Here is a 27,925-nt window from a genome sequence, read left to right on the forward strand (position 1 = left end):
CGTGACGTCGGGGTGGGCGCTTTACGAGGGCGGACCTGTGGGCGGGACGGAGCTCGGAGGACTGTATTAAAGGCCGGACGCTTCCGGTAGAGAGGAGCTGTGGCGGGGCTTGCTGGGATCATGGCGGAGAATCATTGCGAGCTGCTGCCGCTGGCCCCGGGCGGCCTCGGGGCGGGGCTGGGGGGCAGCCTGTGCCGCCGCTGTAGCGCGGGGCTCGGCGCCTTACCCCAGCGCCCCGGCAGCGTGTCCAAGTGGGTCCGGCTCAACGTCGGCGGCACCTACTTCCTCACCACTCGGCAGACGCTGTGCCGGGATCCGAAATCCTTCCTGTACCGTTTGTGCCAGGCCGACCCCGACCTGGACTCGGACAAGGTGAGGGCCGCGCGGGCCAGCCAGGAGGGTTCGGGCCGCCCTGGTCGGCGGCCCGCCGCACGCCCCCTGCCCCACGCTGAGGAGACCCGCCCCGGCTCCGAGCCCCGCGCTCCCCTCGTCTCCAGCTCGACCCGAGCCCCCCGACTCCCTGTCCTGGGCCGGGGAAGGAGAGGACGGCGCCTTGGCGCCCACCACCCTCGAAGATCCCCAGCCAGTCCACGTCGGGGTGTCTCTCTGTCTCGCCCTCTCTGCTCTTCGGTGGAGGAGGTTTCGCAGACCCCAGACTCTGCTGTGGATCTACTTTCTTTTCCTCCGCAGATTGTTTTGCCCCTGGTGTGAGAACACCTCTTCTCCGTCCCAGTGTACTTAGTGGCTCTGGAATCCGAGAACCCTGGTGTTCTTCTCATCTTCTCACATTCCAGACGTTTGACTTAACGTTGGTGTGGGGGGTTGACACGGGTGGCCTGCCTTTCCCAGTGACTTGCATTTAGAGAGTTGGTGCTCCATCGTTTTCAGCCGCAACACGCACCCACTCAACACTCTCAGAAAGTGCCGTCCATAGAGTGATTTTTCAAACGGAATGTTGCTCATATTAAGGGGTGGCTTAGGGGTGTTAAGGAAGGGCAAAATAGGAAATCTTTTTCAATCTACTTTCTAATTAACCTAGTTTTCCTATTGCCCTCTCAAAAGGATAGGAATCTCTAGCTTGGTTTGCTGATTGCCTTTCATCAGATTAAATGCTCATACTGTTGTGCAGATGGTACTAGAAACTATTTTAATTATTACCTTTACAAGACTTGTGTGGCTGAAGAATATCTCTGGAGCTGAACAGCATTGAAACTCATAAAAGGCTCTGTTGGAAGAATAATTGTTACCTGTATTTATCCTAGGCAGTTCACAAACCTTATTCTAACTTTCCTGTGTCTTTCACTCGAGCCTACATAATTGCACTTGGCTTTGTGCCTTGCCAGCCCAGCATTTGCCAGGCATAGGCTTCCCAGAAAGATTCAGATCCGTCTTCAAGATCCAGAAGCCTGACACAGACCATCCTCTGTGTGGCATGACCTTATGATCGGGAAATGAGAACTCGAGTTACCACAAAACCACCAGTCATGGGTAGAAATCAGGGTTTGAGATGCCAGCGCTCCGGTACCCTCCCCCACCCCCCCAGCTGTTTCCATTGCTCATTTGACCAAGCTCTCCATTCTTAGAGAATTGACCTCCCAGAAAATGATAGTCATCTCCAGGATAGAAATAAGCTTTTGTTAGCTATGATTTTCCTTTTATAGCGTGGGTGTATGTTTTACTGTTTTGTTTTTCTGTTTAAACAGTGGGCCTTAGTGGTCATTCACTTGCATTTCTACTTGAGCGTTTCTTTTTTGTATATTGAGTCCGATTTTACATTGCTCTTGTCCATTGGGTTGTTTTGAGGCAATGGCTGTCTGTTGAGCACTGAGACAATTATTCAGAGCTGATTAACTATAGTTTGCCCAGTTAAGTCTTTACTGTCTCAAGACTACTTAAAAAAATTATGCTTTACTGTATAGTAGTCCTTTGGGGAGGGTAATTTATCAGAGTATGTCTATGTTGAAGTTGCTTTTTTTCACCATCATCCACTTAACCACATTTGATTTCCCAATTGTAAAATTGAAATTTAGAACATAAAGGTAATGCAGCAGATACAGTTTCTGTCTCATAAAATAGTTGATAGTAAATATGGGTTAGTTTTAGCCACAGATGTGAATTTGCCAGAAAGAGTAATGCTAATTCCCATTAGTCATGGTCGTAGAGTGTTTTACCTCAAATGAGAAAATGTATAAGGTACTCATTCTTCTCAGTTTTTTCCCCCTTTGGTTCTGATGAAAGAATGTCCCAGAGATTCACTCCTAGATCATTAAACCTTGAGTGAGGAATCTGAGGATGAGGGTGGAGGGAAAGGGGTGTTTGGAAGAGTGGGATGCTAGCAATTATGTGATGGAAGAGAAACAGGGTGTTGAATCACATGTAAAAATCTCCAAACCCTGACCTCATAGTTAAGATTGATGAAAGCATACCTCACAGATATTCACAGGGCTGGACGCACCTGGTGGAAGATTTCCTGCTGGGCATTTGTCTCCTGTTCATTGAGCACCTGGGCTTGCAGAGTAGTGCTTGGGTCGGGGATGGGTGGGGAGATCAGGGGGAGGAGTTCCAAGAGGTGGAAGATCTGGAATCTTTCAGGAGCCTGATGGGTTTGGAGTTCACTGGGAGAGTACCTGGAGCTTGCTGTTAAACGCACAGTGTCTGGCGGGGAGCTCAGTCATGAAGCCCTGTGGGAGTGGTGGTGTCAGGACATTTTTCTGGAGGAGTGCTTTGTTAAATAGCCGACAGGTTGTTAGGGAGGGTGGGGAGCTGGGCTGTAACTGGGACCCACTGCCCACGGTGCCCCAAGCCGCTAAACCCTTACCCTATTTGTCTCCAGTTCTGACTCGGGGCCCTTGCTGCCACGAAGTTCTCTCTATAGATAGCCCAAGTGTGAATTCTCACTTCCTCCTGGTGCTTCCCCAGTGGGGCTGTGTCTGTGTTATTCATTTCGGCATCTGTTCACCTGCTATCCTGGGTCATTTTTCTCTCCCCTGTTCCATCAGGGGCAGGCCAGGTGTAACACTCCTTCCCAGAAGTGCTTTGTAAATACTCGACATGTGATTCATTTGGGTTATATCTCTCTGTATTCCATGGTACCTGGCCCAGTGGCATTGTTGAAAACAGATTAGAGTTTGTTCAGAGCTGAATCGGTCCCTGTTTCAGTGTGGAGATACTTTAGGAATAAAAGGGAAACAGGAAATACTACTTGGTGGTTGGAAACCACTCAGATTAAGTAGGATTTGGGGTGGGGGGGCATTCAGTCTCTGCACCTGAGCCAGGCCTGGAGAAAACTGTGTTTCACATGAGCTTTTGCCCTTCAACAGGGCCGTCGTCCTGGCTTTGGGGTTGCAGATGTGGTGGCATCAGATGGGTCTTTGAGGGGTGGGGCTGTCGAGGTGCTTCCGATGACATGCCATGTCCTCTGCAGTTCTTTGCCTGTGCCAACCCCCAGCGTACTTGGTGTTGGCTAGAGTTTCAGGATTAGAAAGATAGTGAGTGAAAGGAGTTTTACGGACAGGGCTAAGTGATGGGGGTGTGGGTGGAAAGACTATCTTTTAAGCTGCTTGGCAGGAGAAGTGGGGATTACTTAGAGTGAAACGGCAGATTATGTTCCGTGTGACTAAGTCAGAGGCGAAAGGCTGAGAGCATCGTGAGCTCCAGTGAGAGGGCTGGGTCTCCGGTCTGAGGCCAGGAGTGGGGGTCCCGAGCCACTGTGCATTTCGTCTCACGCTTTGCTTGAGGATTGGCTCCGAGCGTATTCTCAGCCCTGACCCCACGCCTGGCTCAGGCCCTGGGCAGGTGGTGGCCCAGTGCAGTGGGGGTTCGCTCGCCGTGGATGCCATGGTCACCTCTCCACAGGGCCCCTCGGACCTGAGCAGGGAAGCCCTGAGGAAGGGCTTGCCTTTAGTGAGGAGAGCTGTTTGGGGCATCGGACACAGCCGTCAGCCGTCTGAGGGTGGCTGGGAGGAAGTGGTCGTCAACTGCAGAGCAGTTCCTCTTTCCCCCGACCGCACGGGCAGCCTTCACTCGCTCTTGGCCAGCGGGACAGTGACTGGTCTTGGTTTCGAGCAGCAGTCAGAAAGCTGCGGTCCACCTGCCTGGTTTTGCAAATAGAGTTTTATGGGAACCCAGAGATGCCAGCTCCTTATGGCTTGTCTGTGGCTGCGTTCCCCTGGAGTGGGTGCACATGGCTGCTTTCCAGGGATGCTCAAGGACAGCTTTCATTGGGCCAGGAATCTTTAAAGTCCTTTAGAGGAGCTGACTCTGTGTGGCACCCAGGGAGGGGTCTGTGTGGCCAGGGTGCCAGCAGGCCACCTTGAGCACTGGTGCTCTCCCCAGACTGCAGAGCGCCCAGCACATTCCGGTCTGGAGTTGGTGGGATGTGGGTGTTGGGGGTACGGGGCATTTTTCATGGTGGCCAAGTTAGACTTTGGACTCAGGCCTGACTTTGACTCCACCCACAACTTAACCTGCCCTGCGATTTGGGGTTAGTTAATGTACCTCTCTGAGCGGAGTCACAGAGGAGGAGTTGTGAGAATTAAGGAAGCTGAGGAATATGAGCCCTCCCCCTCACAGTGCCTGGTGCTGGGTCGTTGCAGGAATTAGAGATGGCTCTTTGTAGTCTTTATTTTACTTTTGTACTTTGTTTTTAGAAAGAATGTACCAAGAATGCTTTTTTGTCCCCCTCAGAATTTGTTTTTGTTCCTCTTAGTCACTTATTACACGCTCCCTCACTTGCCGCAAACCTCATGCTGCTGGCAGGTAGCTCTGGTTGCTGGGCCGGCCTCAGAGGGTGGGGTGTGGAAGCCGGGCCCTTCAGTGCCCCCTGTGTCCCAGACGGACACTTCTTAGGACAGGCCCTGGAGGGCCGGTTCCCAACTCTGGGCACTGGAGCCTGTGCCAAGGGGGAGGGGCACAGCTTCCTGGGCAGCCATCGAGTTATTGTACAAGAAACCTGATGCCCTCGAGCCTGGAGAACACAGCTCCAGAGTTCAGTACCATCCTCCATGTGTGTCTGCGATGGGCTTGTGGCATCAGGGAGGCGTCTGAGCGGGGGTGTATACCGTTCATCTCTCCTCATCATCCGTATTATGTTCTGTGGGTTTTAGTTTCCTCAGTGGTTGGGCTTCCAGGATCCTGGCCTGGTGTTACAAGTCAGGCTCCGTTGGGGCTGGTTCTGGAGGTGATGAGCTGGGCCAGCCCATCACTGCCACTACATAGGCCAAGGTAGGTTTTTCGAAACAGGTAACGGAGAGGCAGGCAGTCCTGGGCGCCAGGCAGTCCTCGGTGAGGAGGGGAGGTGGGCGAGGGTGCAGAGGAGCCGTGGGCCTGCTCTTCAGCCCGAGCGAGAAGGAAGGGGGAACTCTGCACCGGATCTGCTGGCAGGGCCGAGCGTAGGAAGAGAACAGAGGCCGCCTTGGAGCCAGCAGGGCGGTGGCTGTGGGGCAGCTGCTGGGGAGGGCTCGGGCACCCCTGGGAGCAGCGGGCGTGGTGTGAACCCCTGGCGGGGCGTCCTGGCTGCAGAATGTCCTGCCTGCCTGAGCTGAGTGACTGGTGTCCAGGGGACTGGAGACTCTGGGCCTGGAGGGGGCCTCGCCTCCAGGCTTGCAGAACCACTGTGGGGAGGTTTGCGGCCAGGGACCTTGGGCTCTTCCTACTGGTGCTTCTCTCCCAGGCGGATGTGGTTTCCGCCTGTTTCCATGTCAAGTTGACTTCCTAGTTTCTCTCTCTCTCTCTCTCTTGCCACCAAGCTGAGTAGTGTGGCATCTGTAGGGGATTTATGTGCAGGTGTTCTGTAACTGGAGTGTCTGTAGGGAGGGAAGTACCTGAGAAATCCGGACAGATGGCTTCCCCCTTGCCTTGTGATAGAGATGTTCATAGCGCTGTGACCTGGACGGGTGGCTCTCTGGCTGGCAGGTCCACCCACGACATCCTGCCCACGACTGCCCCACACCCTGGGGTGGCCCGATGCCTGTTTCTGTCTGCACAGTTGATGTGGCATCTGCTCCAAGAAGGCCCTGGTCCTGCTGAGCTGAACGGTCCCTGTGAGCCATCTCCGTTTGTTCGTGGAGCTTGGTGGGACACCCCCCCCCCGCCACCTTAGGTGAATTTGAAGCACGTTTGTTCTACGAGAATAACCAGGAGCCTCATGTGCTGGGGTCCTTTCACACGTCCTCTTGCATTTGTTTCTTAGTGAGCCTCATTTGAGTCCTTTATGTCACCCTAAATTCTGTTTCTAAGCCACATTCTAGGACTGGGAGGCGCCCGGGGGTCAGGGCCCTGAGAGCTCGGTGCTGGTTGAGATCTGAGGGTGGGAATGACCCAGAGCCCTTGCTTTTCCTTTATTCCCTGTGTGTGCCAGAGGGTTTCCGATCTGCAGGTGTACACAGGGCATCGTAGGGTCTTATATGGGGAAAGCTAAGTCAGAAGCAGCCAGCACTCCCACACACGTCAGCACAGTTCTGCACATCTGCTGCTTGGACAGGCCTCTAGTCTCTGGGCCTCTGGGCCTCTGGGCCTCTGTTTCCTCATTTGTAATTGGTGATGTCTAAGGCCTCTTCTAGGTCAAGGATTTGACAAACTGTAGAAAACAAAAGAGAAAAGAGGGCAGAGGTGAAGGTTTTAAGTGAAACAGAATCACTTAAATGGATAATTTCAGAGTGAAAATTATTTCTAATTATGTTGATTGCAAATGTTTGTGTACAGAAAATTCTGTGCTTTTGCGTTTAGATTTCAAATGGGGAAATCTGACAGAATACATCTTGCGTTTAGCTTGGGATACTCAACCCTTTGCATTTCTAGTCTCCAGTGGCCGTGCGTTTCTTGTGTTCCATTTCCTCGTGTGTTTGTGGAAGTTGGGAAGGTGATAGAAAGGAGCCAGGTGCAGGCCTCTCCAGAGAATGCACGGAGCTGGAGTGAGACTTGACCACAGAATGCATTTCCGTCTACAGCCTTGCCTGAGAGCCTGACTTCCTCGACCCTCGTTCCTTATGGCCGTTTTCAAGGCCATGTGCATGGTTCTATCAAGGGGGCCGGCGGCCCGCCCTGGACCCACGATGTTTCGCCGGGCAGTGCATTCGAATCTGTCTTGAACGTGAGGGCCAGGCACAGGCGGGCGGGAGAACCTCAGCGGCCCTGTCAGAGCATTGCCTCCTAACCAGCGCCGAGGGGTGAGGCTGCTGGGCTGCTCAGAAGGGAGTGGACGGGGTGGGGCTGCGCGGGTTTCCAATCAGGATCGTTTTCTCTGCCTCCGTCCATTTTGGGACTGCAGGTCAGGGGTCTCCTCAGAGAGCATGTGACATGGGCTCTGGCCTGTCTTGCCTGCTGGCTCCTCTCAGAGAAGTGACTGCGGGCAGGGTGCTCCTGGCCGTGGCCAGGGCGTTCCCTCTGCGGCACAGGCTCAGGGATGCAGGATTCACAGTTCCCTGGAGCCTAGCAGCTCGGCCTCAGAGGCTGGGCCCCCTTGGAGTGGGATTCGGCCAACTTGGCCATCAGTGAGCCCCCAGCAAACAGTGTGTAACCTGACGGGCATGACCGCCATTAAATATTCAAGAGCCAAGTCCAGCACTTCTCTCTTTTATGCCTTTAGGATAGATGTATATTTTAAAAGCCAGCACCTCACAAGTAGGTCAAATGCAGACTCAGTGAGAAGTGGGGATAGTCAATAGAGAAAAATGATTTGTCAAGCAAGCAATCTTAATTCTGGCTCTTTTACAAAAAAACCCAAAAACCTCAAGCCTTGCCACTATATAAATGTAGCACACGCTTGTTATATAAATTGAGGAGAGGACGGAGGGAGGGAGGAGAGAGATCCTCGTGTCTTGCTGCCTTTTGTAAGTGTGACCATGCCAAGTGCACATCACAAGGTTCTTCTCCCATGAGCAGGTGATGGATGGGGTGCTGTTACCACAGCTGCCGGTGGCCGAGCCTCGGACATCCCCTTCCGCTGCTGGTGTGGGTGTCACAGAGACCATTCTCTCTATGCTTTTGCATAAGCGAGCCTGAGACTTCTGAATTTGGGATGTTTTGGTATTTTCTCTTTTTCTGTGTTCTGTAGTTTTCTTTATTTTTGCCTTAGGATGGAGGCCCCAGGGCCACTTACAAACACAAGCAACATGAGATGCCGAGGGCCCTGGCGCCCGTGTCAGTCGCAGCCTGGTCACAGTCAAGTGTGCAGGCAGCCCTTGCCGGCACGCGTACACCCTCGAGTGCTGCTCGGGCTCAGGTGCTGGAAGACGGTGTTCCTCCAGAGCTCCTGCCTGGGTGCCTCTAAACGAGAGTCAGTCTGCGGTCCTCTGGGCTGTTGCCCAAGATAAAGCTCAGTGGAATTTGGGGGCCCTGGCACTCCTTGTAGGATGAGAGCGCCGCCCCAACATGCTGCTGCCCAGTCTCTCCTAACCCTAGAGTCTCAGCCTTGTTTGTTTCTTTTTCTTAATTTCTTTCTTTCTTTTTTTTTTTTTTTTTTTTAATTTTGGCTGCGCTGGGTCTTCGTTACTGTGTGTGGGCTTTCTCTAGTTGCAGTGAGTGGGGGCTACTCTTCGTTGTGGTGTGCGGGCTTCTCATTGCAGTGGCTTCTCTTGTTGCAGAGCGTGGGCTCTAGGCATGCAGGCTTCAGTAGTTGCAGCATGCGGGCTCAGTAGTTGTGGCGCACGGGCTTAGTTGCCCCGCAGCATGTGGGATCTTCCCGGACCGGGGACTGAACCCGTGTCCCCTTCATTGGCAGGTGGATTCTTAACCACTGGACCACCAGGGAAGTCCTCGTCCTTGTTTCTTAATGAAGCCCATCAGATCAAAACAAATCCACGGGAAGAAACTGGGCCAGAGAGCCCTGTGGGGTCCATGGAGGAAGCTGCCATGAAGCCTCCTAAAGTCTGCTTAGCAGTGGCGGGGCTGGAGGGGCGGGCTTGTCACTGCTTGGGGATGGCCACTTGACCTTCAGTATCTTAGGGTCACCCCATGGGCCTGCATTTCCAGGTCTAGGTGGGTGGGTCTTCCCTCCCGGGAGGGAGTGCTAAGGCCACACTGCTGGGGCCAGCGTGGCAGCTGCTGGACTGAGCTTCCTGCCCTCAGCTGGTGACACCACGTGGGAGAAGCATGGGGTGACAAGGGTCCCAACTGAAGCCCATTCCAGCTTCCCCAGTCCCCTGGAGGCCGGATCAGGCAGTGCGTCCTGGGACACCCAGGGAGCTGGTGCCCAGCTGTGGGCAGCCAGTGCTCTGGTGCAGGTCTGGATGCCCAGCACCCAGGCCTCTCTTTCTGGGGTGCTCTCGGCCCCAGCTTTCTAAACCCATGTGTGGATTGAGTGCCCAGGATGGCCTCCTCTAGGTTTTCACATGGGTTTTTAAGATAAGCCACGGACTGTGCGGTGGGGGTGGGGGGGTGGGGAGGGTGTCACTGGAGGCACTGCCTTCGCTTCCTACCTGGGGAGGAGGCGTGGAAGGCGCAGGCCTCTGAGGGCCTGGCCAGGTGTGTGCTTCAGTCTCCTGGCTCTGTGCTTCCCCATCTCTGTGGCCAGAGCATGTGGCTTCCTCTGCCTTGGAATTTGTCCCAGCCCCCAGGATAGGTCACGAGCCCAGCTCTGTCACCTTGAAGAGATGTTGGACTAGACACAGACCGTTAGAGCCAGAAGGGCCCCCGGCCTCCTCTTGTCTGAGTATCTCATTTGACAGATGGGGAAGCTGAGGCCTGGAGAGAGGAGCAATGTGCCTTGAGTAGCCGAGCGTGAGCCTGGACCCCAGGGGTTCGACCTCCGTGCTCCCGCCAACTGTGGCTCTGTGCCCCCCTCGCTGTGGTGCCAGCTCTCTCCCGGCTGTGCTCCCGGCATCTCCAGGGACCAGAGCCTCTCTTGTTCTCCGGGTGGGCCACCAGGAACGTCTGTTGGTGGATACGAAGCCTGGGTTCCAGACCCTGAGACGCAGGTGGGGTCCTCTTTGCTCTTCCACCCTTGGGCCTGGGCTCCAGCCCAGTTAGCAGCAAATGCCTTGGACTCTTTGGCCTTGTTCTGGAAGTATCCGTGAGGCTGCTCCTTTTATGAAGGCAGGGGTCCCCACACAGCGACGGGCCTGCCCCTCCCTTGGATGGCTGGGTAGTTGAGCATGGAGGCCACTTGCCTTTGAGCACAGGGTATGGGCGGGAGCATGTTGGGGAGGCTGGTGGGGGCGTGCTGTCCCCCAACCCCTTGCTGCTGCCTCTGCATTTGCCAGCCTGGGTGCTGGGTCCCCAGTCTCTCCTGGGGAGTCCTCAGCCCCCCGGGGTTAGAGGGCCTCACCTCAGGCACCCTAAGATGGGGCCACGAGCCTGGCCTGATGTGCGCCGAGCTGAGGGCTGGGCCTGGGCAGGAGTTCCTTCGGAGCATTGGCCACGTGGCCTTTTAGTGAAAAAGCCACCCCTGTTCAGCGGCCTCCCGCCCCTGCCTTTCTCCGGGTCAGCCTGGTGTGTGGAGGCCCAGCCCCATCGCTGGCTCTCCAGTGCTCTCCAGTGCTTGGTCAGGGGTCCCTTTGCATCTGGGCGGTGGCCCTCTCACCTGGCCCTGGGCGTGCCACCACCACAGTTTTGTGGGCTCACCTCCTTTCCCTCCTTCTCTGTCCCATCCCCCATCCCTCCAGGCTTTGGAGGCCTGGGTCACTTCCTTTTCCTCTCCCGCCCACTCCCAGTGCTGAGCGAGATACCCAGTGTGTCGGTGGCATGGCCTTGAGCCCTGTTGTGGGACCTCAGCCCCGTGTGACAAGGGAGGCTCCCTGGGGTGTCCTGAGGGCGGAGATGAGCCCAGTCCCTGTCTGATCTTTCCTTCTCGATCTTCTGCCAGCTGTCTGTGGAGGTAGCAGTGAGCCGATGAATAATTCCTGAGCTTGGCAATCTGCACTTGTCATGCTTGGGCTCTTTTCATCGGCAAGGTGCAGGGAAGAGCCCCTGGATTCCGTGTTGCGGCAGCTCCATCCTTTTCTTTCCAGACCTCGGCCCCTTTGTAGGAAATGGCGGCTGTTTTTCACCAGTAGGGAGGCTGCTGAAGCATCATTCTTCCAGAAACCTGTCCCAGGGGTCTTCTGGCCTTGCTTGGAGAAGAGGAGGGGTCTAGGGAGTCTGGAGAAAGGGCTGAGGAGCCAGGCCGGGAGGCAGGGTCCCTTGGGACAACATCTGACCAGTGCTTCCTTAGATGAAGTTGGGGGTCTGTGTGTGGTTGGATGCTGCCCTGGGGGCTAGGAAGCCCATGGGGGGACCAGGCCTATCGAGGCAGGAGGTTGGGTTGAGCACCCAGGGCCTGTGGGAGAGAGGAAGGGGCAGAGGTGCTCCAGGCTGAGCGGGGCCTGCCCACCCATCAGCGAGGCTGCGGGTCCCGCTGGCCCCACATCCGGATTTGATCTGAGGAGAGCAGGTTTTTACAGCTTTGTGGACTCGGGAGGAAACCCGTGAAACCACCAGGTTTATTACACGAAATTCCAGATTTGATGCTCATGAGTGAGAAGGGGGTCCTAACACAGCACTCCGCTTCACGGTTGAGATTCCTCCCAGTGGGAGTGAGCTCTGGGGACCGTGGGCTCACCACGTCCAAGAGGTTCAGGGGGTTCCACCTCGCCACCTCCCTGCCAAGATGCCTGACACTGTGTGCCGTGGGCAGTGAGGGTCCGTAACACTCAGAAAGGCCCTGGCCCATGGGGGCGAAGCAGGGCCTGCCCAGGTGTGGAGGGAGCGCCTTCTGTAGATGGACCCCGGGAGGCGCTGCTGTGGGGGAGGCCTCCTCGGTGGTCAGCAGTCTCAGGGGAGCTCTAGGGTCACTTGGCAGCAGAAAATGAAGCTGTGTTCCATGAGCCTCTGACTACCCAGTCCTGCCCAGCGAGGAGCCCCGAAATGAGTAGCGGCGGCCCGGGTCACGGTGTCCTTCAGATACTGACCTGTTGGCATCAGTCCCGCCTTTGAGAGCATCCCATGGGGGAAAGTGTGTCAGGTTACTCTTGTGGGACGGTTGCTGAAATGAGAAAAGGATGAACTCGCCCTCAGGAATTATTGGAGCTGTGAGGAAAGAGGCCTTGTACACAATCTCCTTGCCTCAGAGTAAATAGGGAGGTCACCTTGATGCAACAGAGCTTAAACTTGGCTTCACTTGCAGTGGTGACAGATCAGGGTCAACGGCTGCAGGTGGCTGGAAGCAGGCGACGCTGCTTAGGGGTTCCCTAAAGCGCCATAAACGCTGATCCTTCCAGTTGTGTGTTAGACGCGTACAGCCCACAAGCCTCCAAAACCCCCTTTAGCTGTGGGTGGGCTGCGGGCCAGCTGTGGGAACTGTGCTTTCTTGACTGGGATTCACCTTGGTGTGTTGTTCTTTGTAGGATGAAACAGGTGCCTATTTAATCGACAGAGACCCCACCTATTTTGGGCCTGTGCTGAACTACCTGAGACATGGAAAGCTGGTCATTAACAAAGACCTTGCTGAGGAAGGTGAGTCGCAGGCGGGACCGGGGTCGGGGGGGCCCTCCCTTGCTCTCCAGCTCCATCCCTCACAGATGCTTATCTCAGAGGCAACAGGGCTGCTCGGTGCTGCCGCTTCCCCTTTTTTTCCTCCAGGAAGCTGAGACAATCCAGAGCTGGGTGGGGGCCGGTTGGGACTGCAACCCATTCCCTCCTTCAGGCGTCTGGTTGCTGGTGCCGTGAGGGTGGGGCTCCTCCCTGGGGCCCGCTGCTCTATGGTTGCCTTGATTCACACAGCTTGGGGCCCACCGCCTCCCGGGGGTCCCCGGTCTCGGTCACCCCGGGTCTGCTCTCCTTCTGGGGCAGCCCTGGCAGAACCCCCTCTGAGTTCTTCCTGCGTTTCCAGATGCCTGCCGTACTATGGCTCCCAGCTCAGGGTCCGGGTGGTGCTGAGAGCCCAGGGCTCTCTCCCCTTTGCTTGTTGAGCTGAGCCCGCTGCCTCCTTCTCTCTGGGCCCTCTTGCTCCTCCGACGGCATGTCTGCATCTTCTTTTGCAGCGTCTTTTTCGTGCACACACGTGTGTTCTGTGTGTGCAGCTGTACAGTTCTAGGCAAACTGTTCCCAGCGTGATTTGCTTAGAAAGCAAATGTGGTACTTGCCACAGATCAAGCCCCTACCGCCCGGCCTCGCTCACCTATCTTCCATCAGCCTCAGACGCAGTGCTTTTTTTCGGGAGAAAGGCCCCCACGGGTGCCATTTCCCATCTGCCCCTCAGAGCACGAGGGGCGCCTGGAGCATCTGGATGGTAGAAGGCTGGCCCTTCAGGCCAAAGCGCTTATCCTGAGGCTTCTGGGGCTTATTCGCAGCCCCACAGTCCCCACCCCTGGAGCCAAAGGGAAGGGTTGATAGGACGTCGCCCCGCATCATCCTGAGATGGGACGTGCCAGGTGCACCTCCCTTTGGGGCCTTGAAGAGAGAGACGTCTGCCTGGGCGGTGGCTGCCCCACCCCCCGCTCTGCTGAGTCCCTGAGACCTCATTAGGCTGCAGCTCGAGGGTCAGACAGAGTCCACGGCTCTGAGCTCCCGGTGCCGCTAGCGCAGGGACCCGCTGTGCAGAGTGCAGACTGGTCGGGACAACCAGGCATGGTGGCAGCAGGCATGCACCTGACCTTCTGGAATACCCACGAGGAGCCCCCAAGGCAGGGCCCCTCCGATCCGCTCTTAAGAGTTTCCTGGCCGTTCAGAGCCCCTAAATTGGGGACGTTGCAAACGGCAGGAAAGGGTTCCTAAGCTGGCAGGACTCCCGCAGCTGAGCAGCCTCTCAACCAGCCGTCTTCTGACTGACGCAGGGACCCATGTGAGGCGGCCGCTAGCCCAGGACAGACGGCCGCAGGCTCTGCAGGGGGTCTGTTCGAGAAACGTCCCGGGCACCCGGCGTGAACTCAGCACCCAGAGGGTCACCTGGAAGGACGCGGGCCAGACGTGTGTCCACAAACATGCCCTTTCTCCGTGTGCGCCCTGGGGCCCTGAGAGCCAGCGGTGTCTGCAGAGTCTGTAGGATGGCAGGACGGGGGCCGGGGGCTTCCAGTGGGCTGGGCTGAGAATGGGCCACCGGTCCACTGAGGGGCAGAGGCACAACGTTTATTCTTTGATCTGGTGGGAATTATAGTTGTTTTTCTTTATTCTAGGGGTGTTGGAGGAAGCAGAATTTTACAATATCACCTCACTAATAAAACTTGTAAAGGACAAAATTAGAGAACGAGACAGCAGAACATCACAGGTGAGACCGGTGACTAAGGTGCAGGAACCTTCCGAGGTCTGGCGTAAAGGCGCGGCTCGCTTCCCTCCCTCCTTGCTGACCGGCTTCCTCTGGAGTTGTCCTGGCGCCTGTGGCCTGCCCTCTGGACACCTCCCGCGGTGCTGCCAGCTGGCGCCCTGGCCGGCACGCAGGGCACGTGCTTCGGGGGCCCCACTCCAGTAGGGAACGATGAGCAGCTGCTGAGGAGGACGGTCCAGTGAGGGTGAGGAGGGGGCAGAGGGAGAGCAGGAGGCCTCTGTGGGACTCGAGTGTGTGGCCGTCTCGGGGAGGGTATTGCAGACAGGGCACAGCAAGTGCAAAGGGCCTGTGGTAGCTGAGTACTCAACCCATTCAGGGGGCCAGCGTGGCTGGAGGGACAGCACAGGGGAGTTGGCGGCATGCTGGGCACAGACGGATGAGGTGGGGGTCCTGTAGGTGTGTGTAGGCACGATGAGAGTTTGGCTTTTACCAGGAAGGAAGGGCTCAGTAGGTACTCTTTGTGCTGGACTGTGTCCCCAGTGGTGCAGAGCTCCATGTGGGACCCATTTGCACTTGACCACAGTCAGCAGTGCCAAGGCCAGCACGGCCACTCTGCTACCCATTAGGCCAGTGTTGTTTGAGGTGGGCTGTGTCTAGCACCTCCCACGAAGGGAGGTGCCAGAGGGTCTAGGCATTAGTCTTTGTTGCGGTGCCGGCTCTGCACTTGCTAGCAGAGCGCTAGGCCCTGCCCGGTGGGTTCCCTCTGCCAGGAGGCTGCCGTGAAGTGCACTTTCTCTCAGAGCTTCATGCCAGACTACATGAAGAGTCTCCGTCCACTTAAAACCCTTTCACTGCCCCCCACCCACCCCGGGCTTTCCCGCTGGGTGCCCGGCAGGCCCTGAGCTGGAGCTCTTGGCCTTTGTGAAGAGGCTTGCTGACAGCCTGGCCTCTCCGAGTGGCTGGTCAGGGGCCAGGGGAGGGCACACTGGGGCGACGGCATGGGAGGCTGGGACCGGCCACCACACAGCCCCCGCCCTCTCCCTGTTGCAGGAGCCACGGGACCATCGGGACAGCGGGAGGGGCCTGGGGAGGGGGCAGGAGATGTGGCCACGAGCTCCCCAGTCATCTCTGGCCAGTTTGAGGCCTCTTTCCCCTCCGCCCAGCCCCCCTGGTTACGAACCCTGTGACCTGGGCTGGCACCAGCCCTCTGTGCCTGTGTCCCCCCTGCATGGTGGATGTGGGAGAGGCCCCCTCACAGGCTGGCAAGGGGATTAGCAGGCTCAGGCTGAGCAGCGCTCAGTGTCCTCCACTGTTGCACAGATGAAAGCACTTGGGCTGTGTGGTGACCAGTGTACTTTGAGCTGTGACCCTGTCACTGACGCGTTGTGTATCGGCTGGAGCGGCAGCTGTATTGGGACAGGCCTTTGGCCAGTGCTCCCCGCGGTGTTGCCAGAAGCCGAGCTTGGAGCATAGCTCAGCGAAGGTCGGGTGGGTGAGTGGATCGGAAGATCCACGGGCTCCTGTCCGAGCTGCTGTGCGTGTCTGAGAGCTTTTTTCTGGGAGCAGGGCTGAGGCTGGTCCTGCCTGGCTCTCAAGGCACCCCCTTAGTTCAGAGACTTTGTGTGGTTCCCCCAAGGCACAGGAATGGCTGTCATCGTGTATTCACATCTAGCCACAGGTGCTCTTGGGATTTCAGGAACATGACTCATTTTATTTTGGAATTCAGAAATGGAAATATTTTTGGAGGTGGATGGGAAAGCAGAAAACGGCAGCTGTTCCAGCATGTTTGTTTTGCTTCTTTGGTGGATGCCTTTGGGGTTCCTTTAGGCATCACGACCTGGGCCCCAGAGGTGGAAGGGAACTGTCGGCCTCCCAGGGCCCCCGTCGCCATCCCTGATTGGCACGTGGGGTGGGGCTGCGAGGGGGCGGGGCACAGGCATTGCCCTCACCTGTGGCCCTTCTCACAGGTGCCAGTGAAGCACGTGTACCGTGTGCTCCAGTGTCAGGAGGAGGAGCTCACGCAGATGGTCTCCACCATGTCCGACGGCTGGAAGTTTGAGCAGGTAGAGTACCCCCTGAGCCTGCAGCACAGTGGATCTTTTAATTATAAAGGCTCTGCTCGGGTCCTCAGGTCAGCTGGCCCCCGGGACCAGTAATGAGGTGTTGGGCGGCCTGCAGTTCATGGAAGCATGGGTCCCCATCATGTCTCCAGCACCTCTCACAAGCAGCAGCTGTACCAGTCCTGACTGGATTGGTCACGGGTGATGGGGGGAGTGGCAAGAGTTGTTCTTAGGGTCCCACCTCCCAAGTCTTCTCTCTGCAGTTATTTTTCTTAGTCTAGCCCATTCTTTTGTGGGAGGACTGTTCTGTGTGCTTTTCTCTGACATCTCCGTGTGTCCGTGTGTGTGTGTGTGTGTGGAGTCAATATCCTGAGTGCCTCCTGGCCTGACCCCACCACCCGTCCCCTCCCGTGTCCGCCCTGGCCCCTCCTGGCCCTTCTGTGCTGGCCGAGCAGATGGGGCTCTGGCTCCTTTGTGCTGCCGTTGGCACAGATGCCCTTCCCCTTGGGGCTGCTCTGCAGCCCCCCAGCCCCCTGTCCTGCCCTTGATTGGAAAGTGCTGCTGACTCTGGCTCAGCCATGCCCCTCATTTTCTCAGCTCTGCTTTTGCTAGGACGGCTGTGAGAAGGGGTGAGAGCCAAGTCTCTTCCGCCCACCCACCGCCCTCTGTCCACAGCGCTCTGGTGTTTCTGTGGGCATGCTGCCTCTCGTCCTGGGGAACTGCAGCCCGTTACCTGTGGGCCTGAGAACACGGCAAGGATGTCCTCTTGAGTGGGTGATACCTTGCCCACAAGCTCATTGTCGCTGTTTGTGTGTCTTAGGCAGAGACTCTGAGGTTTGGGCTTATGACCCTGCCCGGCCCGAGCCCCGGGCGCTGGTCGTGAAGGGCGGAGACCAGGTCTGTGACCCCAGCCCGCCCCCTCTGGCTCCTGAGAGCGTCCTCTGGTGCCAGCTTTCTGTCCACGGTGGGAAATCATGGGGTCCCCTGGCATCCCTCCTAATTAAGGCTACCCTTTGTTATGGGTCTTTTGAAATAATGAATCAGGCTGTAGAATGCTTGGCAACCTCTTGAAATGTCATGAAAGGTGCAGTCGGCACTTGTGTCCCACTCTCCACCCGGAGACGTAGCCAGCAGGGCTGCTCTGATGCCCTGCCCTTGCCCTGGGGCGGGGGTGTGGAGGGTGTCCAGGCGGGGTCCCGTGGTTGCATTTGCATTCCTCACTCCCTGACCCCAGCACAGTCACGCCAGGCTCACAAAGGAAAGGAAGGCTCCCACCGCCCCTCGTTTTGTCCCTTGGTGTGCAGCCTAGAAAAGGGCTGGGGAGACGGGAGCTGTGGTCACCGGTTCAGGATCCGTGAACTAGGTCACCCTCGCTGTGGCTCCTGTGGAAGGGAGAGGGGTTCCCGTGCCTCCTGCATGGGCACTTCCTCCCCGAGACCAGCTCAGGGGCTTTGTCCTGAGCTCCTCCGAGCGGATCCCAAACCCACAGCAAAGAGCAGCTCCTCTCTCCCCAAGTCTCACCCGCTTTGCCCAGTTCCTCCCTTGGGGACGTGCTCCCCCTGTTCATGCCGGAGAAACTCCAGAACCAGGGTCATGTTTGTTCACTTGTCTACTTCCCAGAAACAGGAGCCGGAACTGCAGGGGAAGAGGGGCCGGAGCCTGGGACCCCGCGAGGTGGTGGGGCTGAACCCAGAGTCGCCTAGTGGTCAGTGACAAGGCCAGAGCCAGGTTCTGAGAGGCTTGCACGCCTCGTGAGGATGTGGTCCCTGGGCAGACCTGGTTATGAGTGGCTGCGTACGTGCTGCTCCGTCTGCATCCAGGGCCGGGCACCCCTGAGGTCCGCAGGTGGTGGGCCTGTCTCCGAGAGGCATTTATGAACCTAGAACAGCCTTCCAGTCTGTTTCTAGAACAGACCTTTTTTTTTTTTTTTTCCTCCCCTTCCTCAACTCTTTATTTCACTATCGCTTTGGTAGCCATCTAACCCCCAATGAAAAGCCTAAGGTTTACAAAGAAATTATAAAACAGCATTGCTGCAAGATCAGTCCCATGTTTCGGAAAACAAATACCTGTATGTGTACACAAAACACAAACTCCCTGGACCCCATTCCCCAGCATCCAGAGTGTTATCTCTGGCAGAGGCTGACAGATGGGCACCCTACCTAGCCTTGGGGGAAGGGTGGGAGGGATGAGTTTCTCGGGCGTCTGATCAGTTCCCTCCATGACCTCTAGAAACCATCCACTTCACTCCACCAGAGAGGCAGGGTGGGCACGCTGGCCCTGGGGCTTTCCTCTCCTTTCCCAGAGCGGGCCGCACCGCTCTGCACACTTCCCTCGCTCGGCGGTGCTCACCATGTCCTTGTCACTGCACGTGGTGCTCCCGTCCCTGGCCTCTCCTCCGTGGGCAGTTCCATCAGTAGAGAAGGCAAAGATGGAGGGCCTTTCAGGCACTGCCTCGATAATTGTGCCACTGATAGCTCACTACAATTTTAGTGCTTTTCTTTTGATTAAACACAAAGTCCCTGGTGGCTCTGGGGCTAAGCTGGAGCAGGCGGGTCGGCCCTCAGCTCCTGTGTGGCCGTAGTGGTGACCTGGAGGCCCGGGGATGCAGGGCCATGGGCGTGGACACACCCAGACTGAGATTTCGGCTGAGGCGTGGGAAGCCACAGCCCCGGCATCTCTCTTGCCCCCGGCCCTTCCCTGAGCCTGTCGGAGCTGCTGCGGCCCTCCTATGCCCCTTCGCAGTCAGTAGCCCCAGTGGGAGGAAGGCTTGGTCCTGGCTTCCCTGGGGAGGGGCTCGCCCTCACATGTGTGCGGGCGTGTGCTCACACTTGTGTGTTCAGAGCCCGTGCAGAGGGCACAACTTATGGGCAGAGCAGAGTGCCACCGCCCCGCTGCCTGCTCTCGGGCCCGGCCCGCTTGGTGCCCACTCCAGCATCGCATTCCCCTCCCTGGGTCGCTCAGCGTCCCCGGGACCCAGCCAGGAACCTGAGAGGAGCTTGGACGTGCTGGCACAGGAGGCCTGTCCTGCACGTGGTGTGTGTGTACGGTTGCGTCCGAGCTTGAGTGTGGGTGTTCAGGGACTTTATTTTCAGTAAGTTTGTTAAAAGTCTCTTGGCTGAATCCTGTCCCTTAGCTTCCCTGAGCATTGGCCGTCTTTGCCGGGGGTCTTCGCAGGCTATTTCCCTCCTGGCGGGGGGCTGGTCTTGAGCCAAGTGTGTGAGGCTCTCTGCCCACATCCCACTGGCCTTCTCTCCTCCCAGCTGGTCAGCATTGGCTCTTCCTACAACTACGGGAGTGAAGACCAGGCCGAGTTCCTCTGCGTGGTCTCCAAGGAGCTGCACAACTCCCCGTACGGCACGACCAGTGAGCCCAGTGAGAAGGCCAAGGTGGGTGAGGCTGTGGCCCGAGTGCCCTCTGCAGGGCTGGGTTTCTCTCCTTTGCTGTGTTGTTTCTTACTGTCGTCACGGCGCTCCTGGCTGTGCAGGCTTCCTGGCGGCCTGCTCGCCTCATGCTGCTTGTCCATCATCACGTAATTCTTGCCTGGCATATCAGAAGCAGAGTCCTGGAACAGAGGACACGGACGTCCACGGGATGCGAGTGGTGGAGCGTGGGGTTGTTGAACACGCTGCGGCTCCCACAGACCAGGCCTTCCGCCCTCACCTCTTCTAACCCGCTAGCCTGCTCCTGGAAGTGTTGCTGTCTTCCAGTCCTGCCGGTGGGGGCTACGCTTCTGAGTGATGCCACTGTGGGCTGTTTTCCTGGGGACTGGGGACGTCGAGGCTGGAGGGCAGGGCCTCCTGGTGGCACCCGCCTCGGATACACCCATCCCAGGCTTGGGAGTCGTGCTGGTTTGTAAATGGAGCAGATACGGCAGGTTGTGTGATTTTGAGACTCCACGGAGTGTTGCCTTGGCCTGGCACAGGCCAGTTCCTGTTGAACTGCACCGGCTCCCTGCTGGACGTCTGGCCCTTCTGTCTCCCGAGGAGCGCAAGGGCAGCCTCGTGGCAGGGAGCAGCTGCTACCCTTGCCTGGAGGTGACAGGTTCTAGTGGCAACTCCTCTGGGCTTGTTCCTGAGGTCGGTGACTCCAGATGTGTCTGTCCTTGCAGAGTCCAGCATCAGCCTAGGCAGGCCTTCTGGACCTTCAAGCCAGGTGGTGCCTGGACAGCCCCACAGCCGGCTCTGAGGGGACCCAGGGGCTCTGTGGCGGCCAGCCTGTGTGTCCTGGGCCCACAGGTGGCCCTGGTGGAAGGCTCCGACATGCTGTCAGAGGGTGTTTTGAGTGAGTGTGGGCAAGGCCAGAGGGGTTTTAACTGATGACATTAAACCAGGAGCTCCAGGCCTTCCTCACACTCTTGGCTGGTGCCACCCTGGCTGCTACCTGCCTAGAACTGCCCCTGTGAGCCTTTCAGGGTCTTCCTTGGAGGCATGGGCTTGGGAATGGATGGCAGATTCACCTCGCCTGCTGGTCCTCCCGCAATGGCCGTCCTCCACTGGTGCTCGAGGCAGCTCTTTCACCCCAGCACGACTGGGCAGTTGTCCAGGCCCTGGGGCCTCCAGAGTCCTCACATCCTGGCGCCCACCCCACCCCCAACCCCTGGTCTGCAAGGGTGCCTGCAGCTGCAAGTGCAGGGTCTGGGCTGTTCCGCCGCTGCCCAGGACAGGCTGTCGTGGGGATTGGTGCAGGTCCCTGCAATGGGCCGGGACCAAAGGGGTCCCGGTGCCATGCCTGGGGACGTGCTTCCTGTTGAGTCAGGGTAGGAGGCAACCCCACCTCCCGGAGCCCCCAGCCTCACGAGGAGCCATACCTCTCTGAGCGTTTGCAGGGCTCTTTTGCAAGTTGTCTTATTTTTAGAAACTTTTATTTCTGAACTTGAAAAATTCTCATAGCTAAGTCCTCCAGGGCAACTGCCTGAGCTCATGTCCCTCGGGTGGCTTTTCAGCTGCAGAAGGGATGCGTTTGTGCTGACAGAACTCCACTCATGACCCCAAATCCCTTTGCCATTGAAAGTGCGGCCCTATTTCTCTCTCCAGAAATACCTGGCTCTAGAGTGTGGCAGCCACAGCAGCTTCTAAACTGGGGCCGTGGCAGGAGCTCCCCAGGAGGCGGAGCACAGCCAGGGCCTCCGTAAGCCATGGAAAAGTGTTGAGGCCGGATTGGGGGTCGGGATCTGGGGACACTTGTGCACAGCCTGGTTGGAGCAGTACTTCATGTTCTGAGGACAGTGAGTCCACTATTGTGGACCTGCTCACTGGGTGCCCACAGCACGGGCCAGACACACACACAGACACACACACACACACGTCTTGAGGTGGAAGTGGCAGGAGAGAGCGGGTGGGGGTTGGGCAACTCAGAGAGGGGACCGGTCCACTGAGAGCGGCCACCAGCAGCCCCAACTTCAGGGGCTTCCCAAACCACTCTCCGACTCTATGATCTGCTGGGAGGACTCAGAACTCACTGCTGGCTGTTCTGCTCAAAGTTACAGTTTATTACAGGAAGTACGGAAAGAGGGGGGGGTTTCAAACTTGCCAGGGGAGGGTGTGTGGGGCAGAGGCCAGGAAGTATGCCAGACGTGGAGCTCATGTTGCAGAGGTGCTCCTCGTGCAGTCAGGATGCGTGGCACCGTGCATGGAGCACCGCCCACCAGGGGTGCCCCGACAGCCTCCGTGTGCAGAGATACTACTGGGCTCAGTCACATAGGCATGATTGATCCATTGATCAACAGTTGATCACCCATGTGCCTGATTGCAGTCTCCAGTCCCCCGGCCAACTGACCCCACCCCCCCCATCACATGGTCAGACTGGTGTGTCCAGGAGGCCAACTGACACCCCCCCATCACATGGTCAGACTGGTGTGTCCAGGAGGTCATGACCTCCCAGGAGCTGAGGGCAAAGGCCAGACCTCTGTTTGGGCAAGGTTCAGTTTTTCACAACACAGAGGGAAGGAAAACTCTGGAACTTTGGGAGTGCCGGGGCCCAGGGACGTCGTGCTTCCCCCCACAGTGTGATCTGGACGAGGCTGGCCTGTAGTTCGCCGCACAGCACAACTTCAGGTCCAGCCCTGAGCGCCGTGCTCTCTGCTGCCCCGTGGAGGCCTGGCCTGTCTGGTTGGGCTTCCCTCTGCTGCCTCCCGCCTCGCCCTGCACTGACGGTCCCTCTCTTCTTCTCCTCCCTGCCGCCTGCCGGTGCCGAGCCAGAGTGACGACGAGGACACGGGTCACGAAGGGAATGACTCAGATTAAGTGTAAATGTCATGGTGAGCCTGCGCCCTTGAAACTGACCACCTACCTTAGCCTCCTTGATCCCAGCCCCTCCTCCCCTGCGTCTGTCTCGTGCTTGTAGTTGACAGAGAACCTTCCATGCTAGATGCCAGCGCATAGATCTGCACTGGAGCCAGTCTGTCTCGGGGCGGGGCTGTCTGTCCCGTTTGAGGATGCCCATGTGGGTGGGGTTGGGACCTTGGCTGAGGCACCTGCGCGCTGTGTGTGTCAGGCTTGGGAAGGGCCTCCTTGCCATGGGTGCCAGCAGCAGGGACACGGGCCTGCGCCTCCTAGGGACACGCAGCCCCCAGCCCGCCAGTCTCCCCACCTTGTCACCAGTCCACCCATGGGCTCAGGGCCAAGGAGTCGGGGCTTGTGCCACAGAGAGTGGGCCCTGATCCCGACACCAAAGCCCGTGGCACCCCTACTCCCTCATGCCTCAGACTAGGGGTGCTGGTGGAGAGGAGTCTGTGGGGACCCTCCTTCTGTTTGCCCTGTCATGGGAGGCTCCGTGGACGCCCCCTCAGCCCCTCGCTGCTCCTCAAGTCCGTGCTGCCTCCCGGCCCCTCTTGTTGTCCGAAACCCGTGGCTCAGCCAGGATCCCATCAGCAGGGAGCGCCTCGTCTGCTCCCTCGCGTTGCGCAGGGGAGGTTGAGGCCCAGAGAGGGCAGGGCACAGGTGTCATGCAGGGGTTCCCCGCCAAGCCCTGCAGGTGAGGAGCTCGGGAAGAGCCTGTGGCCAGCCATATGCTGAGAGGCCAACATCTGGCTGTGAGTCTGGTCTGGGGACGCAGACCAAGAATGGCTTTTATGTTTTTAGTGGTTATTTTTCTGGTGATTATATGAGTGCATAATATCTTCAGCTTTACTTCTTGACTCGGAAATCCTGAAGTATTTACTACCTGGCCCTTTAAGGAAAAGTTTGCTGGGCCCTGGTCTGGACCACTGCCGTCCAGGGCATGTGCAGCACGAGCTCCATCTGTCGTTTTAAACTTTCTAGCAGCCACGTTAAGAAAATAAAAAGATACGTGAAATTGATGTTAATACTGTTAGCCCATTACATGCATAATATTGTCATTTCAACCTAAAAAATCACTGACATATCTTACTTTGCTCTTCTCTAAGTCTTTGAAATCAGGCGGTAGTTTGCGTTTGTGGCCCGTCTCGGTTTGGAGTGACTGCACCTTAGGGGCTCAGCTTGACTTTGGCCTGGCCTGATGGTGAACTGTGGTAGGAGCCAGGGGCACGGGCTGGGGCGGGGGCAAGGATAGAGGAGCCAACCTCCAGGAGGGAGGAGGGGCTTCTTTCAGCAGCACTGCCCACCCCCCGCCCCCAGTTACAGACTTCACATCTGCTGGCAGGAGCCGCTTCAGTGGCCGTGACTGCCAGGGTCTGGGCTGTGGGAGGGGCGAGGTGGGCTGATGGCAGGGCAGCCCTGGAGTGGCCCTGGCCCCTGGGCCCGCTGGGTTGGGGCGGGGGGCGGGGGTGCCATGTGCCATGCACAGCCTGCTCAGTCCCTGTGTCCCAGCTCAGGCCTTCTTGTGGGCGGCAGCCCAAATGAGAGCTCCTTCCAGGGCAGACGGGCCGTGACCGTCACAGGTCCCGGGAGGGGTCTTCTGTCCTCGTTAGGAGATAGTCACTGGGGCTCTGGCTCTGGCAGGGCGACCCCTCCTGTGCTGTCACCTCGCTGCCAGGCTGCGTGGTAGTTACGTGGGCCTTGTCCTTTCTACCACTGAGACCTGTGAACTCGGATGCCGTCTGCTCTGCTGGGCTCCCACTGAGTGAGCAGCTCTCGGCTTCATGGCCCCCCAAACTCCAGCTTTCCCTGCAAACAGCCACGATGATAGGGCGGCAGACCCTCTTGGGGCTGGGACTAGCGCCATGGGGGCCACAGGGTCCTCTAGGGCTGAGTGGGGACCCACCCTCACCCCAAGTCACGTCCTCAGACCATGTCCCTCCGACAGGGGCCTCCTGGGCTTTCCCAGTGAGCGGGCGAATCCTGCTGAGCTTAGGAGCTTGTTCTTGTCTGGCTTGAGGAGGGGCCTTCAGCCTGGGGTGCTGTTCCCCCAGCACAGTGGAAGGTGCACCTACCGGGGAGTGGGCAGCGGGCAAGAGGGTGTGCTGCCTGGACGGCCTCAGAGCTGTCAGAGACAGAGGGACAGGCCTGGGGAACCACAGGGATGGGGGGGCATCAGGGGACAGGCTGGAGAGCTTGGGCTTCTCTTGAGTCATTTGAACAAGCCCTCGGGGGACTTGAGAGATGGGCCTTGTGGTTCTGGACAGCCGCCCTGACAGTGAGCAGGAGTCAGGGCCGGTGGTCACTGGCCATGAGCCTGAGAAGTCTGCCTGTGCCCACAGGGCCTCACTCTGGCTGGGCATCCGTGTGAGCTGGGCCTGGCATGAGCAGGGCGTGCCCCTTCCAGGCATGTCCCCGCGTTGCACCAGGTCCAGGGCTCAGCAACACACAGTGTCCTCGGGGCCGTATCTCTCTCAGCTCTGAAATTCAAGTGGAAAATGCCCCCGGGAGGCCACTCTCACTGCCAGTGGGATCGCAGGGAGGGTCATCTTACAGTGCTGGCCTGGGCGCGGTTGGGCTTGGCCAGGACGCGTGGCCTTTCTGTCCTGGTTACTTGGTGCTTAGCAGCCATGCTTGACGTGTCGAAATAGCACAGTTTGCCAACTCCAAAGTCTCCCCTGGCTCCCAGGGGGTTGTGGCCTTGAGGAGCTCCCAGCTTGATTTGGGGGAAGATGGGAGGCATGGATGGTTCCAGTGGCAAGGAAGGCTGGGTGGGGGTGCTGCTCTGGCTCCGAGGTGCTGAGGAGGAGTGGGAGGGAGAGGCTCAAGCATGGCGGCCGAGGGCTGGCAGGGTTCCCCAGTGGGGTCAAGTGTGTGTCCCAGAGAGTCCTGTCTGGCTGTAGCAAGGAGGGGGCTGGCACCCTCAAGGGGGGTGGTCCATTTACGGAAGATGTGACCCCAGCCAGGCAGTGTGGGGAGCAAGCTGGCACGTATGGATGTGGGCGTGACAGGGCAATCCCAGGGGCCCAGGTTTCTGGGTGTGTGGCTGCAGGGTGGAAGGGACATGGTTTACAATGGGGCATGGAAGAAAGAAGAGGGGCAGGTTGGGCTGAGGGCCCAGGGGGCCTTGGTTGCACACATGTGTCTTCCGCCCGGGATCAAGCTGGGCTGGAGAGAAAATCAGGAGTCGGTGGGCAGTTAAACCGCCGGGTGGGCTTTGGCACCCTTGGGAGCAGGGAGCCTCCCATCCTCAGGAGGCCATCAAGAGAGATGCTGCCCAGAGGTCCTTGGGGCCTCAATGAGGAGTCATCCCCCCGGAGCCCTGCCACATGTCTCAGGAGGCCCGGGAGGCGCCGGGTTGAGGACAGGTCTGCTGCTGCCTCCCAGGCGTGGTCGCTCGGTGGTTTCTCGCAGCCTCCACAGGTTCACTACTTCCCAGGCATGGTGATGTCAGGCTCGGGTGGAGAGGTGGAGAGCTGGGAGGCCTGCCCCTTGTGTGCGGCCTGGAAGTGGGCAAGCTAGGCCTGCACAGCAGGGTCCCCGTTCTCGGACCCTGGCCTGCGGTGGGCTCCACCCCCAAGCAGGGCACTTGGCCTCAGGGCCGTGAAGCTCCCGGCTGCAGGCTGCCTTTCCATTCAAGGCCCGAGTTCTCATTGTCTGCATTTGGCATTTTCAGATTTTGCAAGAACGGGGTTCAAGGATGTGAGGAACACAGTGTTGGCAACTGAAGAGACGTTTTACCTTTTCCCAAGATGCAATGATCTGCCATGTCGAGGAAGCTTGGCCGTGAGAAGAAACCTGCTTTTGACAATTTCTCTAGAGATCTGGGTGTGAATCCTTTTTTTGCCTCTGAGGTGGGTGGTGAGAGACAGGACCAGCTGTCCGAGGCCGGGCGTCGCCACTCAGAGGCGGCATGCTGCCTGGGCGGGTGTCTCTGTAGGGACCTCCGCTTGGTTTTCACAAGTGCCGCTCGGGCCTGAGGCAGGGCGCTCCTGACTGACCCTTTAATCACCGAAGATCATTTAAAGGACAGCGTTCTTGGTGCTACATAAACAGTCTGTAACGGAGCCTGGGCCTTGCTGGTAGGAAGTGGCCGCAGTGCCACGGCCCTGGGCTCTGGGTGCCTGCTGGTTACCCTGGCATGCACCAGGCCCTGGTCCTCAGGGCAGGGGGTCTGCTGTGCCTCCCAGACATGACCGGTTGGTGGTTTCTCCCAGCCTCCGCGTGTTCACTACTTCCCGGTCCTCCTTCAGAGCTGGGCTCCACTGGCCTGACCCGGCCTGGCACAGTCAAGGCTTCTCCATTTGTAGTTTCCAGGCGAGAGACCTTTGCATCCTTTGCATCCTTTCTTTCCAATTGTGGATAGACTACCCAGTGCTTTCACTTCTTAGAAATGCCTAAAAGTGCTGCTGCCTTTTGGGCTGATCTGTTAAGTCATGTAAAGGGAGGTACAAGTTTTGCCTCGTCTGGCCCACCTTGGGGCTCAGGGGGAGCTGGCGCCCATCAGTGCCTTGTTCTCACCTGGGGTGGAGGTCAGGGCGGGAGGCCTGTCCACCCGGCTTCTGGAGCTGAAACTCCAGGTCACGTTGGAAATTGGATGTTTACAGCACATCACAAACATCTCTCTCTCGCCGGCTCTCTCGTGTAACTATGCAGTTCTCTCTGACGTTTCTGGGGCGCTGGGGACACAGGCTGCACGGGCCCTGCCCCCTGACGTGACGGAGCTACCGGGATTCCTTTGAAAACCGCTGTCCGCATGCTTTGAGAACAGACCTTCCTCAGCTGGTCGTGGGGCCTGTCCATCTGGGGGGCCTGGCCCGGCAGGCGGCTCTGCCTCCTGACCTCCAGCTTCCAGGGGAGCTGTGCCTACCGACCGCTGTCTGGCTCCAGACGCTTCCAGAGGCTTCTTGCCTGTGCCCTCTTCTCCTTTGCCAATATTACCTGATGAACCAAGTTCTCCAGCACCTAGGACTTACCTCCTCCTTTTGTAAGGTCTGTTGTATGTTGTTAAATGTTTGGCTTCATCCGTTTATAGCAATCTTTCTGCAGGACACACTTGGCCCTGGTGACCTGTCCTCCCGGTGGAGTGCGTGGGGGCTGGGCAGCCCCTCCTTGGCCTCGGGGTGTACCAGTGGGGCGCTGCTGGCCATTTAGTGTTGTTTGATTTGTGACCTTGACATAATAGATAGGCTTGTGGGGTTTTTTTTTTTAATTTAAAGATATTAAGACTTAATTCACTAAAATTTATTGTAAGGGGATATTTATACTTTTGTACTTTTTTAGGTATCCGTATTTTATCAGCTTACAGTTTAATGCCTAAGTTTCCCCTGAAAATAGCAAATAAAATTGTGTATTTATGAATGAGCGGAACAACTGTTAGTGTCTTAAAATGCACGGAAGAGCCACCACTGCGG

General features: G+C 57.7%; 1 protein-coding gene across 2 annotated transcripts; it reads left to right on the plus strand.

Moving 5' to 3' along the window:
• The first annotated feature begins 107 nt into the window (after positions 1 to 107).
• On the plus strand, positions 108 to 27,875 carry KCTD5 (potassium channel tetramerization domain containing 5). 2 transcript variants are annotated; one of them, XM_068524527.1, is made up of 7 exons: positions 108 to 372; positions 12,321 to 12,429; positions 14,088 to 14,179; positions 16,144 to 16,239; positions 19,497 to 19,622; positions 22,434 to 22,492; positions 26,188 to 27,875. In XM_068524527.1, exons 1-6 carry the CDS (start codon positions 121 to 123, stop codon positions 22,476 to 22,478), a joined length of 720 nt encoding a protein of 239 aa, XP_068380628.1. In that variant the 5' UTR covers positions 108 to 120; the 3' UTR covers positions 22,479 to 22,492; positions 26,188 to 27,875. The 2 variants fall into 2 exon arrangements, with proteins under 2 accessions (XP_068380628.1, XP_068380629.1); XM_068524528.1 differs by lacking the exon at positions 22,434 to 22,492.
• Positions 27,876 to 27,925: the final 50 nt, after the last annotated feature.

The sequence above is a fragment of the Eschrichtius robustus genome, chromosome 16 (genome assembly GCF_028021215.1).
Source record: "Eschrichtius robustus isolate mEscRob2 chromosome 16, mEscRob2.pri, whole genome shotgun sequence".
Lineage (NCBI taxonomy): Eukaryota > Metazoa > Chordata > Mammalia > Artiodactyla > Eschrichtiidae > Eschrichtius > Eschrichtius robustus.